The 13,772-nt window shown below is 40.4% G+C and overlaps 1 protein-coding gene across 2 annotated transcripts in view; it reads right to left on the bottom strand.

The window, feature by feature from the left end:
* Positions 1-6,335, bottom strand: part of ABHD3 (abhydrolase domain containing 3) — a 37,990-nt gene extending 31,655 nt beyond the window's left edge. The window contains exons 1-3 of one of the 2 annotated variants that reach the window (XM_029234306.1): positions 6,058-6,335; positions 5,439-5,602; positions 4,195-4,377 (exon numbers count right to left, since the gene is read on the bottom strand). In XM_029234306.1, the coding sequence (XP_029090139.1) occupies positions 4,195-4,377; positions 5,439-5,602; positions 6,058-6,219 (509 nt within the window). In that variant the 5' untranslated portion in view covers positions 6,220-6,335. The remainder of the gene's footprint in view (positions 1-4,194; positions 4,378-5,438; positions 5,603-6,057) is intronic. The other variant, XM_029234314.1, reaches the window with a different exon arrangement.
* Positions 6,336-13,772: the final 7,437 nt, after the last annotated feature.

Below are 13,772 nucleotides of genomic sequence, written 5' to 3'. Positions count from 1 at the left end.
TCCCTTTTTTCTCTTTCTTGGGTGTTGGAATGCAGATGTGATAGCTGGAGCTGAAGCAGCCACAGGTTATGAAGCAACATGATAAAAGAAACTTAGTTGTCTGACACTATAGAGTCCCGATCTACCTTCTTGGATTTTCACGTGAGAGAGAAATAAACTTGTATTTTGTTTAAGTCACTGTTATTTTGAGTTTTCTGTCACTTGTTGCCAGTCCTGGTCCTCTCTAATGCATTTCTTCCCTACTACTGAATACTCTTTGTCACTTCCACTAGACTGTGCAAATGCTCTTTGGGAATATAGGTTCTGATACTGTACTTTACTATACCAAAATACTTAATGACTGACCTAGATTTCAATGAGCTTATGAGTACATAATTCTGGATGGGTCACTCTTTTTTAATATTAGTTGGGGGTGGAATAAAATAGTAGATGAAGGCTCTCAGTAAAAGAGGTCAGAGTAAAAGATGATTAAGATGCTTTCAGAGTTACTGTTTTTCTCCCTGACTTTAGTTGAAATGTTGTAACTTAATTCAGAGAATGGGTAAAAGATTTAAGAAAATAGGATATTATCCTGGTATACAAAATAATATCTATTCGGCTATATTACTGAATAGAATTTTTTAAAAAGAAATCTTGAAGAAATGGATGAGATTTCTAACTACTTTATCAATCATATGGGTGTAACTTATTAGAGGGAATGACTTTTTCTCCAGTCCTCTGGTTTCTATGAGGGCTTCTCTCTAAATGCACTCCTGGCCTCCTGGCCTTTCTTACTTCACTTGTCCTCCAGGAGATGAAGGACTTACCTGATTGATACAATTTTGAAGAATGAGTGGCTCAGCAAATTCTCTTTTCCTCTCAGGGGCAAGTTTATTCAGGGAAGTACATAATGTACTCTGCCAATGAAGGCAGCCCAAGTATTGCCCACTCAACTCCATTTACTTTTGACTTCTTAACCTTTACTCACAATTACCTTAAACAAACCTTAGCTTAGTTTCCTTTCATTATTAATTTTGAATTAGTGGACCTTAACAGAAAAGTTTTGTGTTGTGTCTTTGTTAGTTTTTAGGTACAGGAAAAAACATTTACTTAACAGTAACGACAGTAAACCCTTATGTTTCATTTGTCCATATGCCAGGAGTTAGGTTTTCTCTAAAGTCTAAATCATATCTCACAAGTAAAGCATCAATGGTTCCCTGGTGAACTGACAGAATCCATGACCCTCCCTACATACTCAAACTGCACATAAGATAGTAACTGGGGCCTGAGGCAAGTACACCCTCACGATATTGGGGTGCTCGTGCTGCCTATGCAGCTCTACTGTATAAGAGACATTAACATAATACCAAAGCATTCCTGCAAGGAAACTAGATGTTTCCCAAGAGGTAGGTTTGCTCATACTTGCTCTTTAAACTTTAAAAAAATGTTCTACTTTGCTCAGGGAACAGAAGGTCTAGGAAGGAAGACAAAACATTTCTAAAGACCCATTTTGCTCAATGCTTTACACATTCTAATTCATTTAAACTCTGTAGTAAGTGAGAAGCTACATTGGGGAAGTTAAAAATTAGTTGCCTAGGGTCACTCAGTAAGTGGAAGTTCCAACATTTGAACCCAGACCTGGCTCTAAAGCCCATGCACATTCCCCCATATTATACAGCCTTCCCCAAGCTCTGTTACCTACTGGATCCCATGCAAGGCTATCAGTGACTTAGATCTGTTTTGCAACCTAAGGACTCCACACAGCCTTGTGCCAAAGTTCCAGATCCATTTTTTTCATCAGTGGTCTTTGAAACTACCTAGCTGTCTGTGGTGAATTGTAAACACATTTAATAGCCCTTCCTCTCAAGAGGTGGAGGCTAAATTCCTACCATCTGACTCAAGGGTGCCCACATGACCTGACTACAACATGGCAGAAGCAACACTGTGAGAGTTCTCAGCTTGGGCCTGAAGAAGCCTTGCAGCTGTCACTTTTGCACTCTTGGAACACTGTGCTGCCCAGTGAACTTGGGGTGAGCCTGATGGTGGAAGAGAGACCACATGGAGTTGAGAAGAGTCATCCCTGCTGATGGCTCCCAAACCCAGAGTTGTCCAGGCTGCTGACCACAAATGCATGAGTGATCTCGGCCAAGACTAGAAGAACCACCCGGCTGAGCTCAGCCCAAATTGCTGGCCCACAGATTGTGAGCAGAAATGTTTTTAGCCACTAAGTTTGGGGAGAGTTTGTTATACAACAAAAGCTAACTCTCTCTGACCTAGATTCAGAGATTCCTTGCAGTTAAAAACAAATGAGGATAGGTCCAAAGGCCACTGAAAAGTTTACTGGTCATTGCTTACTCATGCATTCTGCTACCTTCAAGCCCAGTATGATTCAGCGTTAGAGTTCCCTAAACCCAAATAAGCTGGGTCTCCAAGCAGCTGACAGTGATCTGGTCCAGGCTTACCCTCTCATAGGCTCCTTATGGTAAGGACAATTTCCCACAGCTCTTTGTATCTCCTCACAGTACCCAGCGTAGAGCCTTCCTTCTATCATACATTCTCAATAAAATTTCTGAATCAGTAGAAGAGATTTTAACCCTTAGGGAAGCTACAACCTTCCTACAGCTTTGAAGCACAGTGTAACAGTAGCCATGGTAATAAAATTTGGCAACTTTTACAAGTAATGGAAAAAAGTCATGCATACCGGTAACTCTAGAGCTTATGAGATTCAGTCCTTGAGTTTCAGCTACATTGTGTTTTGTTTGTTTGTTTTTGTTATTTATTGAAGTATAATTGATTTACAATGTTGTGCTAATTTCTGCTGTACAGGCAAGTGACTCAGTTATACACATATATACATTCTTTTTTTTTAAATATTCTTTTCCATTATGGTTTATCCCGGGAGATTGGATATAGTTCCCTGTGCTCTACAGTAGGACCTTGTTGTTTATCCATTCTAAATGTAATAGTTTGCATCTACTAACCCCAAACTCCCAGTCCATCCCTCTCCCTCCCCCCCTCCCCCGTCAACTACATTGTTTTTAAAAGCACTTTCTAAGTCTTGGGAGACAGTTCAGGCAAAGTATAGAATCAGCAATTTAAATATGGACAAAAGGCTTTATAATCTGTATTTTCTGAGCATGACTAAGTTTTAGCAAAACATTGGAATCAAGCCTCATATCTAACTGAATGGTGCTTAAACATTGTATCCAATGATATCCAATGATAAATTCCTGCTATTGCTTATAGTGCAAATTTAATAGGAACCATAATTCTGGAACACCATATCAAGGCTTTCAAGAGACTGTCACCTCATGAAAAAAACAGACTTTATCTGTAAAAGATCCGAGTTAACTCGTTAAAATTGAATTAGCTATTATGGCATTTTCTTCTTTATATCAAAATGTTTTTATTAATATAAAGTCAACATCAGTTTTTCACAAAACAAGTGTTTTGAGTTTAAGAAAAGATACAACTTGGCTTTAAACACAACTCAGAGTGTTCCACTACAATAATTACCATTGGCTAAAAAAGACTGAAGCTCAGAAAAGCAGTACCTTTCACAATGAATCTGCTTTCCAATTTTAGAACTGAACCAGAAACTTAAAGTTGATAAGTTGCTTGCAAAAATTAAATAGTATCTGGTAACTGAGTTGAATAATGATTACTTAAAAATGCTGTGCCATCATTAACTGGACCCTAGCCATGTGCACCTGCAAACTCAGGTGGACAGAAAAGGCACAGATCACCTTTGGAAAGATAAGGATGACCTACAAGCTGATTCTGAATATTTTTTACACTTGGGATCTGAGCCGATGAGGCAAGATTAGTGGATCCAGAGCCCAAATGTGGAGTATGACATGAGGGACATTGTGCAGTCTCTCAGGGGTTTGTAATTGCTATTCTCCTAGCAATCCCTTCACTGTGGCCTACTGCTTCTTAGCCCTGGGTCCTATGTCAATTCCTAAGTGATTCTAATTTCATGCATTCATTCAACCGAAATCTGCTGAGTGCCTAAGTACTATTTCCTGTGCAATGATTCAGTTATGCATTTTCCTGAAAAAAGAGGGGAAGGAGGAAGCAGGGAAAAATAATAATTTAGGGGATTGCATAATCCATGCAAGAAATAACAAGTATTTCGGAAACAAACATGCAGACATATTTAAGCTTCATTTAGAACGAATTAAGTGAAAAACAGAAGAAATCTTTCACTGGTACCTGTATCCCAATTCTTCACTAAGGTGAATCATATGAAGGATATACGATTCCTTGCTTGTTCCAGTGAGGCCAGGCAACAATAAGACAGTAGGTCTGGTGCTGGCATCCATATAACACTTACTGTTATCATCATCAAACCAGTCCAGTGAAATCTGTCCTCCATCTGCAGTTTTAATAAGTTCACTGAAAGAAATAACACAAAAGACATACATACTCTTTCAGTGTTTCAAGTCATGTCTTAATATTAGTTCCTAATTCTCTCTCTCTTTCTCTCTCTGTATATATATATATGCCATTACTTGGTCTCTCAAAATAACTTCTTTCCAGCATCCACTAACACACACGTCACTTTCTTTCATCACATGAATGTCATGAAATTAGTATAATAAAGTATTTCCAGCAAGATCAGTAAAAGATAGTATGTAAAAATGGGCTTCAAACTACTTCAAATATTTATCTTAATCATTTCCTCATTACTCCGAAATACCCAGCATTTAACCCCTATTTGACTGAGGTCACCCAAATAATTCAACAGAGAATCTTGAATAAGTGAACTGCTGATCTGATCACCGCTCTAGCCGTTTGACTCAATAATGCAGTCTCCTCACGGAGCATCTTACAAAATTTGCTTCTTAAACACTTCAAAGTACTTCTCGCATAGTATCTACGAACTTGAAGAGTTTTCCCAAACGAATAGTGCAAGTTCCAGGCAACAAAAGAAACTCTAGAGGGACTAGATGACTCAGTAAAATTAATAATAAGCACCATTTAAATCTCCTGGTTACTGATATATTCTGGACCATATATTTAACACCTCAAGGACATTATCCACAAGAACCCATTTGCTTATCAATATGAAGTCCTTTTACTGGGGTCCATCACAGAAAATCCACATTAATTGGCATCATTCTCACCCCCACCGCCAGCTCAATGCATATCATCAAAGGATCTAGGTCCTCAGGGATAGATGCATGACAAATTGGAAAAACAGTAACCCCCAAACACTTCTCTCATCTTAGAAAATAAACCATTTACATCAGAGCACCTCCCCCCAACAGTGGTGAAAGGTAACACCTGAATATTTTCCTGCAGCTGCGTGTGTCTGTGGCAGACGTGCCTTCCACCTTCATTCCCCCTTGCTTTTCTATATACTTAACTAAACCGGAGGTTGTATTAACCAAAAACTGGGAGTATGCAAAACATTGTGATTTTGAAGAAATGACTGAAAATGGAACTTTACTTACTTCCTATACTTCACCGGAGGCTTGGAAGTGATGAAAGGTCTCAGCAGTGTCTGTCCTCGACTCTCCCAGCACCAGACCGTCGGGTAGTACGTTTCTGTCACCACAGGACAGTGGTCCTGAAGGAAGCGGCTGAAACTTTCACCCCCTGTCACTAACTGGGGCTTCTGTGGGGAAAGCCAGTATCAGTGAAGTGTCCAGAACAAAGTTTCTGCCAACTGTAAACCAGAAACAAGCGCAAACTCGTCCCTAGCGCGAGATCCATCTGATTACATATCCTTCTGGAAGGCTGATGCAAATAATTCAAACACAACGAACTTAACAGTGGTTTATTAAACCCTTCTAGGGAATGGAGAGAGTTGACACATGGGAGTCATCCTCAGAAGTGCTAGAGCATCGCGGAGCTGCTTTACCAGGTTAGCGAATGGTGACAGGGCAGTGCCGCCGCGCCGAGGTCAGCAGGGTCCCGCGCGCTCAGAGGGCGTCCATCTGATGCCGGGGAAAGGGCGCCCCGGACGGCCCCAGACACTCGCCCCAGACAGCGGCACCTCCGGCTTCGCCTGCTGCTGTCACTCCCGGAGAGCTGCCCGCGGCCCTGCGCCCGCGCCATCCTCCGGCTCACCTTGGCAATGCTGCTCATGTAGTAGCAGGCGTAAGCGAAGCTGAAGCCCAGGATCAGGGATAAGCCCACTCCCGAACCGAAGAAACCGATACGGACTTGATGCTCCAGGTAGAGCGAGAGCTCCCGGGAGAGCATCCGCAGGTCCATGGCTAAGCGCTGCATGGCCCGGGGACCGCGGCGCGCGGGTGCTGCGGCTGGAGGCCAGCTAGCGGGCACGGAGCGAAAGCGGGCGCGCCGGCGCCGCCGCGGACCCTTGACCAGAGCGTCTCCGGCCGGACTGAGCCGGGCTTCCGCCAACGGGCGCGGCCCAGTGCCCCCGGGAGGCGTAGCCCGGCACGCCGTACTCCGCCGGCTCCGCCCCGGCTTCCCCCGGTCCGCCCCCCACCGCCTGCCACTCAGAAACATTCTTGGCGGCGCGTTTCCAAGCTTGCACCCCCGCGACAGCGGATGGTGTTCTCTCGGCCGGGTCGCAGTCAGCTTGAGTGAACCCCCAGAGTTGGGAGAGAGCGGGTGCCATTTCGGAGAAGGAAATGGGACTGGCAGCGCGCGTTCAGGCCCCGGGGCGGGCACCTGCCCCAGTGACCTTGAACGGTTCCGCAAGGGTCTTGGTTAATCCTTCCGGTAAACTAGCAGCTTTAGGGTGCCCAGGAAGTGTACGCTGCAGTTGGAAGATTTGGGGAGTTAATGTCAAAGATATGTTAGGAGGATGCACTATGTAGTGAAAAAAAATCCTACATCCCCCAGGAAGTTGTGTTGCCCCCAAGATTATCAAAAGAGAAAAAATAGTCTATAAACATTCAGTAGTGAAGGCATTCATACTTGACTTTAAGTCTCTCAATCCTTTAAGTAGCTAAGTATGCCTTAAATGAGAAGTGGTTCCCAAAAATAAATGAGGAGATCAAGAATAGGAACTGGGATTCAACATTTTTAAAAGCCTATCTGTGGTTCATTAATGCTCTGAATTTATAGACATATGGAAATTCAGTTACCTAATATACAGACAAGAAACCATTTATGAAGTAGGTCCTCCTAGGCTTATTTATGGCAACATGACTAAAGCCAGGAGATACAGACATCTAAAAGGATTAGAAGTTTTGACAATCCGTTATTATGAGCTCCTCCCACCAAAAGTTACCAGGAGTAGCAAGGCTCAGATAGCAAAAGGAAAAAAGGCAAGGGCTGTATAGTCTATGACAAACTTCACACAACTTGATGGTTGACAGTACCCAGAATAATTGTTATCTTCACTGAGCCTGTTTTATCTTTTAATCTGTAGAGTAGTAATTTCTGCTCTATAGAGTTGTTAAGATGACTAAATGAAATAATGTATGCATTAGCCTCCACCTGAATATAAGTAATTCTCTTTCACTCACTGGCTCTTGTACTTGAGCACACTCAGAAACTCAAATGCACATGGCAGTTGCCATACTTGACAATTTACATGCAGCATTCTTTGCAATACCTGCACCTGCCTTCTACCCTGCCCACCAATACATACAAGTATATTTCATTTTGCTTAAGTTTGAAGTGAAAAATATCATCAAATAGAATAAGATGCTTCATAGGCATCACAGTGTGTAGAAAGCATGCTGACCTGGGAATAAACAACTCTGAGCTCATCCACCAAACTCAGGCAAACCATTTACTCTTTTGGAGCCTCAATTCCTTGTCTATAAAATAAGATGGTGGAAATGGAAGAGGCCCAAGTTTCTTTCCTATAAGAAGAACATTCACAATCTTCCTTAAGACAAGAACTATTACTTCCAATTTATATGAGGAAATGAGAGCTCAGATCCCAGCACAATCCCCGGTGATCTCTTTCTCCTGGTGCTCATGCCTTTGTATAATCCTTTCTCCTTGAGTGCAGGTACAACCTGTGACTTCTAGCCGATAAACTATGGTAAAAGTGATGTGATGTCACCACTCCTGGGATTACATTATATTATGTGACCCCAGCTTAGCAGACTGGAGCTAAAAGCTCTCCTGATCACCTTGAAGAAGCCAACAGCCATATGAACTGCCCATGGAGAGGGCCACATGGCAGAGAACTAGTGGTGGCCTCTAGGACTTATGGGTAGCCTCTAGCTGACAACCAGCAAAAATATGGGGCCCTCAGTCCTACAACGGCAAGGAATAAATTCTACCAATACCCTGAATGAGCTTGGAAACAGATCCTTCCCCAGTTAAGCCTCCATGTGAAAACACAGCCTGACCAACATCCAGAGCGCATGGGCTCTGTAGCTGTGGCGCACGTGCTTAGTTGCTCCACAGCATGTGGGATCTTCCCGGACCAGGGCTCGAACCCGTGTCCCCTGCACTGGCAGGCGGATTCTTAACCACTGCTCCACCAGGGAAGCCCAACAGCTCATTATTTATTGTAGGAATGTTTTAAATAAGTTAAAGATTTCAGCTGTTTCAATCAATGTTCAAAACTGAGAAACCCATTGAGAGACTTTTGCGTTTTTTCTTTATACTTCTCTTTTTAAAATTCTCACAATGAACATTTACTTTTTAAACATTAAAAAAGTTATATATATGTATATATATATATATACATATACAAAGCTAATTGTAAAGGAGTAAATCACATGAAAAGATATATAGCTAAAAGTAAGAAAGGCCAAAACATTCTAAGACAAGTTTTAAATAGGAACATATCTTCACAGATTTTGTATGATGTGCCCTGGTTCCTTTTATTAAGGAATGATATTTAGAAACAAAGATCTGAGTTCTTGGTTTATAGTTATATATAGATATAGTTGTTTCTGTATCTATCCCTCTGTATTTACATTAAGATAAAGGTGGGTTCAGAATATAACTCTTTTATGTGGACTCCCTGAGGGTTTTTAGGAGGAATTAAACCTCGTAATTAGCAATGTTTCTGGGTTTTTTTCCTTTAACTTTTGGACAAAGCAAAAATTCTACCTGTAATAGGGAACACCGTATATCCTTAACCTCCTCAGTTATATGGCAAATCAGCAACAGAAATCAGAGGACAGAATGGTTTATACTGACAGAGAATGCCAGAACTGCAAATCACAAGACATAAACTTAATGAAACACAAAATTTTAGGTTACATTCAGTTAAAAAGATATTGTAGCTCTATATGGGTTGTTATAAAAAATTGCAGATGGTCACCAAATTATTTATTAATAAACCACTATGACCCTAAATTCCTCAGTTTTAATACTTATTGCACTAATTGCAGCCCTAACTTTAACAATCCCTAACACTAGCGAAGTCCAACCTTAGCACTAACAATCTGATTTCCAAGTGATTGATTTCTTTGGGAGGAGCAGTATACCCTGGGAACTGAAGCAAGAGACTTCAGGATGAGAAAAGGAGTTAAAATAAGGAAGGGCTCAACTAACAGGCAAAAAGTCATGTTGGAAAGAAAGAATGTACATGTGAGACGCCCTGTGGAAGCCTAGGCAAGAAACAAGTTGAACTTTTTGAAAGCTTAAGAAGTGGTGAAGGAGGCAGATGAGTTTCTGGTTCACAGCCCAATCTGTACTGTTTAGATCTATCACTGTGATCTCTAAAGCTCCCCTCAAGGTTAGTTTGTGTTTATTAGATTCAGAGTATGGCAGCCAAGTAGTATCCATAATAGGGAGATAAATTAGCCTGTTTCCTCCAAGGTAACTGGAGTCATTTGAGAATACCTTCCTATGGAGCAGATTAATTTACAGATTCTAACCCAACTGGAGGAACATAGAGTTGATGCTTCTTCTTCCTCCTTCCCCAGGGAAAAGCCAAAGACACACTTTGTGTTAGATAGAATGACAGACAGACAGACAGAAAGAAAAAGAGAAACTATCATATGGGTTTCAATTGAAGTGGTTGAGATCAAAATTATCTTAATAGAACTTCAATAACTAGCCTTCATGTAAAGATGCAGCTTTCTGATCATATGTAGTTGGAAAGAGAAAGATTTTTGGCCACCTTGACATCTGTGAAAACACTCTGCCCTGTTAATTCCCGAATAGCTTTTTTACAAGTAAGTGTACCCATAGTAGGCAAGTGTAGAGTGGTAATGTGAAACACTGCAAGAATGTGATAAAATCAGTTCTTAAGCAAGGCAACTCATTTAAGTTAAAAAAAAAGAGAGAAAGAAAGAAAAGAAAAGGAAAAGAGAATAATATGTTCTTATGTTCTCAGTTGAGTACCTCCAAACTTACCTGTATACACACTCACACTTGTATGACTGATGGGATATGGTCCCTGGGGACATAGGAAAGGGGGGGGTGATACCCAAACACAGGTGAAGGCAATGTCTTTTCCTACTTTATCAAAGATCATAACCTATGGTAGGCAGAATTCTAAGATGTCCTTCTCTCAAGATTCCTCCCTGTGATATTCAAATTTACCTCGGAGATACTGTGTTTGGTTCCAGATCACTGCAATAAAGCAAGTATCATAATAGAGCAAGTCACACAAATTTTTTGGTTTCCCAGTGCATATAAAAGTTATGTTTACACTATACTTTAGTCTATTAAATATGTAATAATAGCATTATGTCTAAAAAATGTACATACCTTAATCGAAAAATACTTTATTGCTAAAAAAATGTTAACCATCACCTGAAAAAGCAGGGTTGCCACAAACCTTCAATGTGTAAGAATGCAAAATCTACAAAGTGGAATGAAGCAAAGCACAATAAAATGACGTATGCCTGTACTCACCCTTGTATAATCCCCTCCCCTTGGGTGTGGGTGGGATGTGTGAATATGATGGGATATTTCTGTGATTATGTTACATTTTATGGCAAAGATGAAGCGATTTTACACGTGTAATCAAGGTCTGTAATCAGTTGACTGAGTAATCAAAGGGAAGATTATCCTGGTTGGACTGACCTAATCAGATGAGCCCTTTAAAGGAGGGTCCAGGGGTCAGACATGGAAAAAGTCAGAGATTCTTTCTTCTGCTGAACTTTAAGAAGCAAGGCTCCATGAGTTCTAAAGCTGCAAGAAAATGAATTCTCCAAATAACTACATGAACTTGGAAGAGGACCCTGAGCCTTAGATAAGAGTACAGGCTTGAGACTTCCCAGTCGGTCCAGTGGTTAAGACTCACCTTCCAATGCTGGGGATGCGGGTTCGATCCCTGGTTGGGGAGCTAAGATCCCACATGCCTTGCGGCCAAAAAACCAAAACATAAGACAGAAGCAATATTGTAACAAATTCAATAAAGACTTTAAAAATGGTCCACATCAAAAAAAAAACTTAAAAAAAAAAAAAGAGTACAGCCTTGGGAATTCCCTGGTGGTCCAGTGGTTAGGACTTGGTGCTTTCACTGCCGTGGCGAGAGTTCAATCAATCCCTGGATCCCCCCACCAAAAAAAAAAGAGTATAGCCTTGACCATTGAGTAGAATGTTAGCAGTGAGTTTTTTATAAATCCCCTTTATCATGGTGAGGAAATTCCCTTCTACTCCTAGTTTGCTGAAAGTTTTCATCATGAAAAGGTGTTGGATATTTTCAAATGCTTTTTCTGCATCAAATGAGATGATCGTGTGGGTTTTTTCCCCTTTATTCTGGTAATGTGGTATAGTTTTCATATGTTGACCCACCCTTGTGTTCTAGGATAAATCCCACTTGGTCATGATGTATACTCTTACTGTGCTGCTGGATTAGGTTTGCTACTATTTTGTTGAAGTTTTTTTTTTTCACCTATATTCATAAGGGATATTGGTCTCTAGTTTCCCTTTTTTGTGTTGGTTTTGTCTGGCTTTGGTATCAGGGTAATGCTGGTGTCATGAATGAATTAGGAAATTCTTCTTCCTTTTTTTATTTTTCGGAGGAGTTTGAGAAGCGTTGGTGCTAATTCTTTAAATGTTTGGTAGAGTTCACCGGTGAGCCTTTTGGCCCTAGGCTTTTTTTCGGGGGAAGGTTTTTGATTTCTGATTCAATCTTTTACTTGTTATAAGTCTGTTCAAATTCTTCTATTTTCTCTTGAGTCAGTTTTGGTAGTATGTGCTTTTCTAGGAGTTTGTCCATTTCATTTAGATTATCTAATTTGTCAGCATATAGTTGTTCATGGTATTTTTTAATAATCCCTTTTATTTCTGTAAGGTCTCCACTTTCAATCTGATTTTAGTAATTTACATCTTCTCTGTTTTTCTTAGTCAGTCTAGGTAAAAGTTTGTCCCTTTTGTTGTTTTCGAAGAATCAACTTTTGGTTTCACTGGTTTTGTTTTTCTATTCTTTATTTCATTTATCTCTGGTCTAATCTTTATTATTTCCTTCCTTCTGCTAGCTTTGGGTGTAGCGTGCTTTTCTCTTTCTAGTTTCTTAGGGTATAATTTTAGATTATTGATTTGGGATCTCTCTTCTTTTTTAATGTAAGCATTTTCAGCTATAAACTTCTCTCTGAGCACTGCTTTTGCTGTATTCCCATGAGTTTTGATATGTTTTCATTTTCATTCATCCTAAATTATTTTCTAATCTTTCTTTTGATTTCTTCTTTGACCCACAGATTGTTTAAGAGTATGTTGTTTAGACGTAGAGAATGGACTTGAGGACACGGGGAGGGGGAAGGGTAACCTGGGACGAAGTGAGAGAGTGGCATGGACATATATACACTACCAAATGTAAAATAGATAGCTAGTGGGAAGCAGCCGCATAGCACAGGGAGATCAGCTCGGTGCTTTGCGACCACCTAGAGAGGTGGGATACGGAGGGTGGGAGGGAGATGCAAGAGGGAGGGGATATGGGGATATACATATGCATATAGCTGATTCACTTTGTTATAAAGCAGAAACTAACACAATACTGTAAAGCAATTATACGCCAACAAAGATGTTTTTTAAAAAAAAGAGTGTGTTGTTTAATTTCCACATATTTGCAAATTTCCAAGTTCCCTTCTGTTACTAATTTCTAGTTTCATTCTATTGTGGCCATATAAGATAGTTTGTATGATTTCAGTCTTTTAAATTTATTGAGATTTGTTTTGTGGCTTAACATATGGTCCATCCTGGAGAAATTTCCATGTTTAGTTGACAAGAATATGTATTCTGCTGTTGTTGGGTGGGGTGTTCTATAGATGTCTGTTAGGTCTATTGGCTTATAGTGTTGAATCTTTATTTCCTATTGATCTTCTGTGAGGTTGTTCATCGATTACTGATATAGCGTATTGGAGTCTTCAACTATTATTGTAGAGCTGTTTATCCCTTCAATTCTGCCAGTTTTTGCTTCATATATTTTAGGGCTCTGTTGTTAGGTGGATATATGTTTATAACTGTTATATCTTCTTGAAGGACTGACCTTCTTATCAATGTATAATGTCTTTCTTTGTCTTTTGTAACAATTTTTTACTTAAAGTTTTTATTTTAAGCTATTAATCTAGCTACCCAGCTCTCTTTTGGTTACTATTTGCATGTTGCAGTCGGTTGAATAGCAACTGTAAAAAGATATGTCTAAGTCCTGATACTTGTGAATGTAACCTTAGTTGAAAATAAGGTCTTTGCTGCAGCTGGGTTAAGGGTCTTGAGATGAAATCATCTTGGTCTTAAGGTGGGCCTTAAATCCAATGATGGATGACCCTACAAGAGAAAGGAAAAGGATATTTGAGAGATACACAGAAAAGATGGCAATGTGAAGATGGAGGCACAGATTGGAGTGATGTATCTACCAGCCATGGAATACCAAGGATACTAGCAGCCACCAGCAGCTAGGAGAGAGGCATGGGATGGATTTTCCCTCAGCAACTGGAAGGAAC

This window comes from Monodon monoceros, unplaced genomic scaffold (assembly GCF_005190385.1).
Source record: "Monodon monoceros isolate NGI ecotype Baffin Bay Population unplaced genomic scaffold, NGI_Narwhal_1 Super_Scaffold_1, whole genome shotgun sequence".
Classification (NCBI taxonomy): domain Eukaryota; kingdom Metazoa; phylum Chordata; class Mammalia; order Artiodactyla; family Monodontidae; genus Monodon; species Monodon monoceros.
Note: the sequence above shows the minus strand (reverse complement) of the source record. Positions and strands in the feature narration are given on the sequence as shown.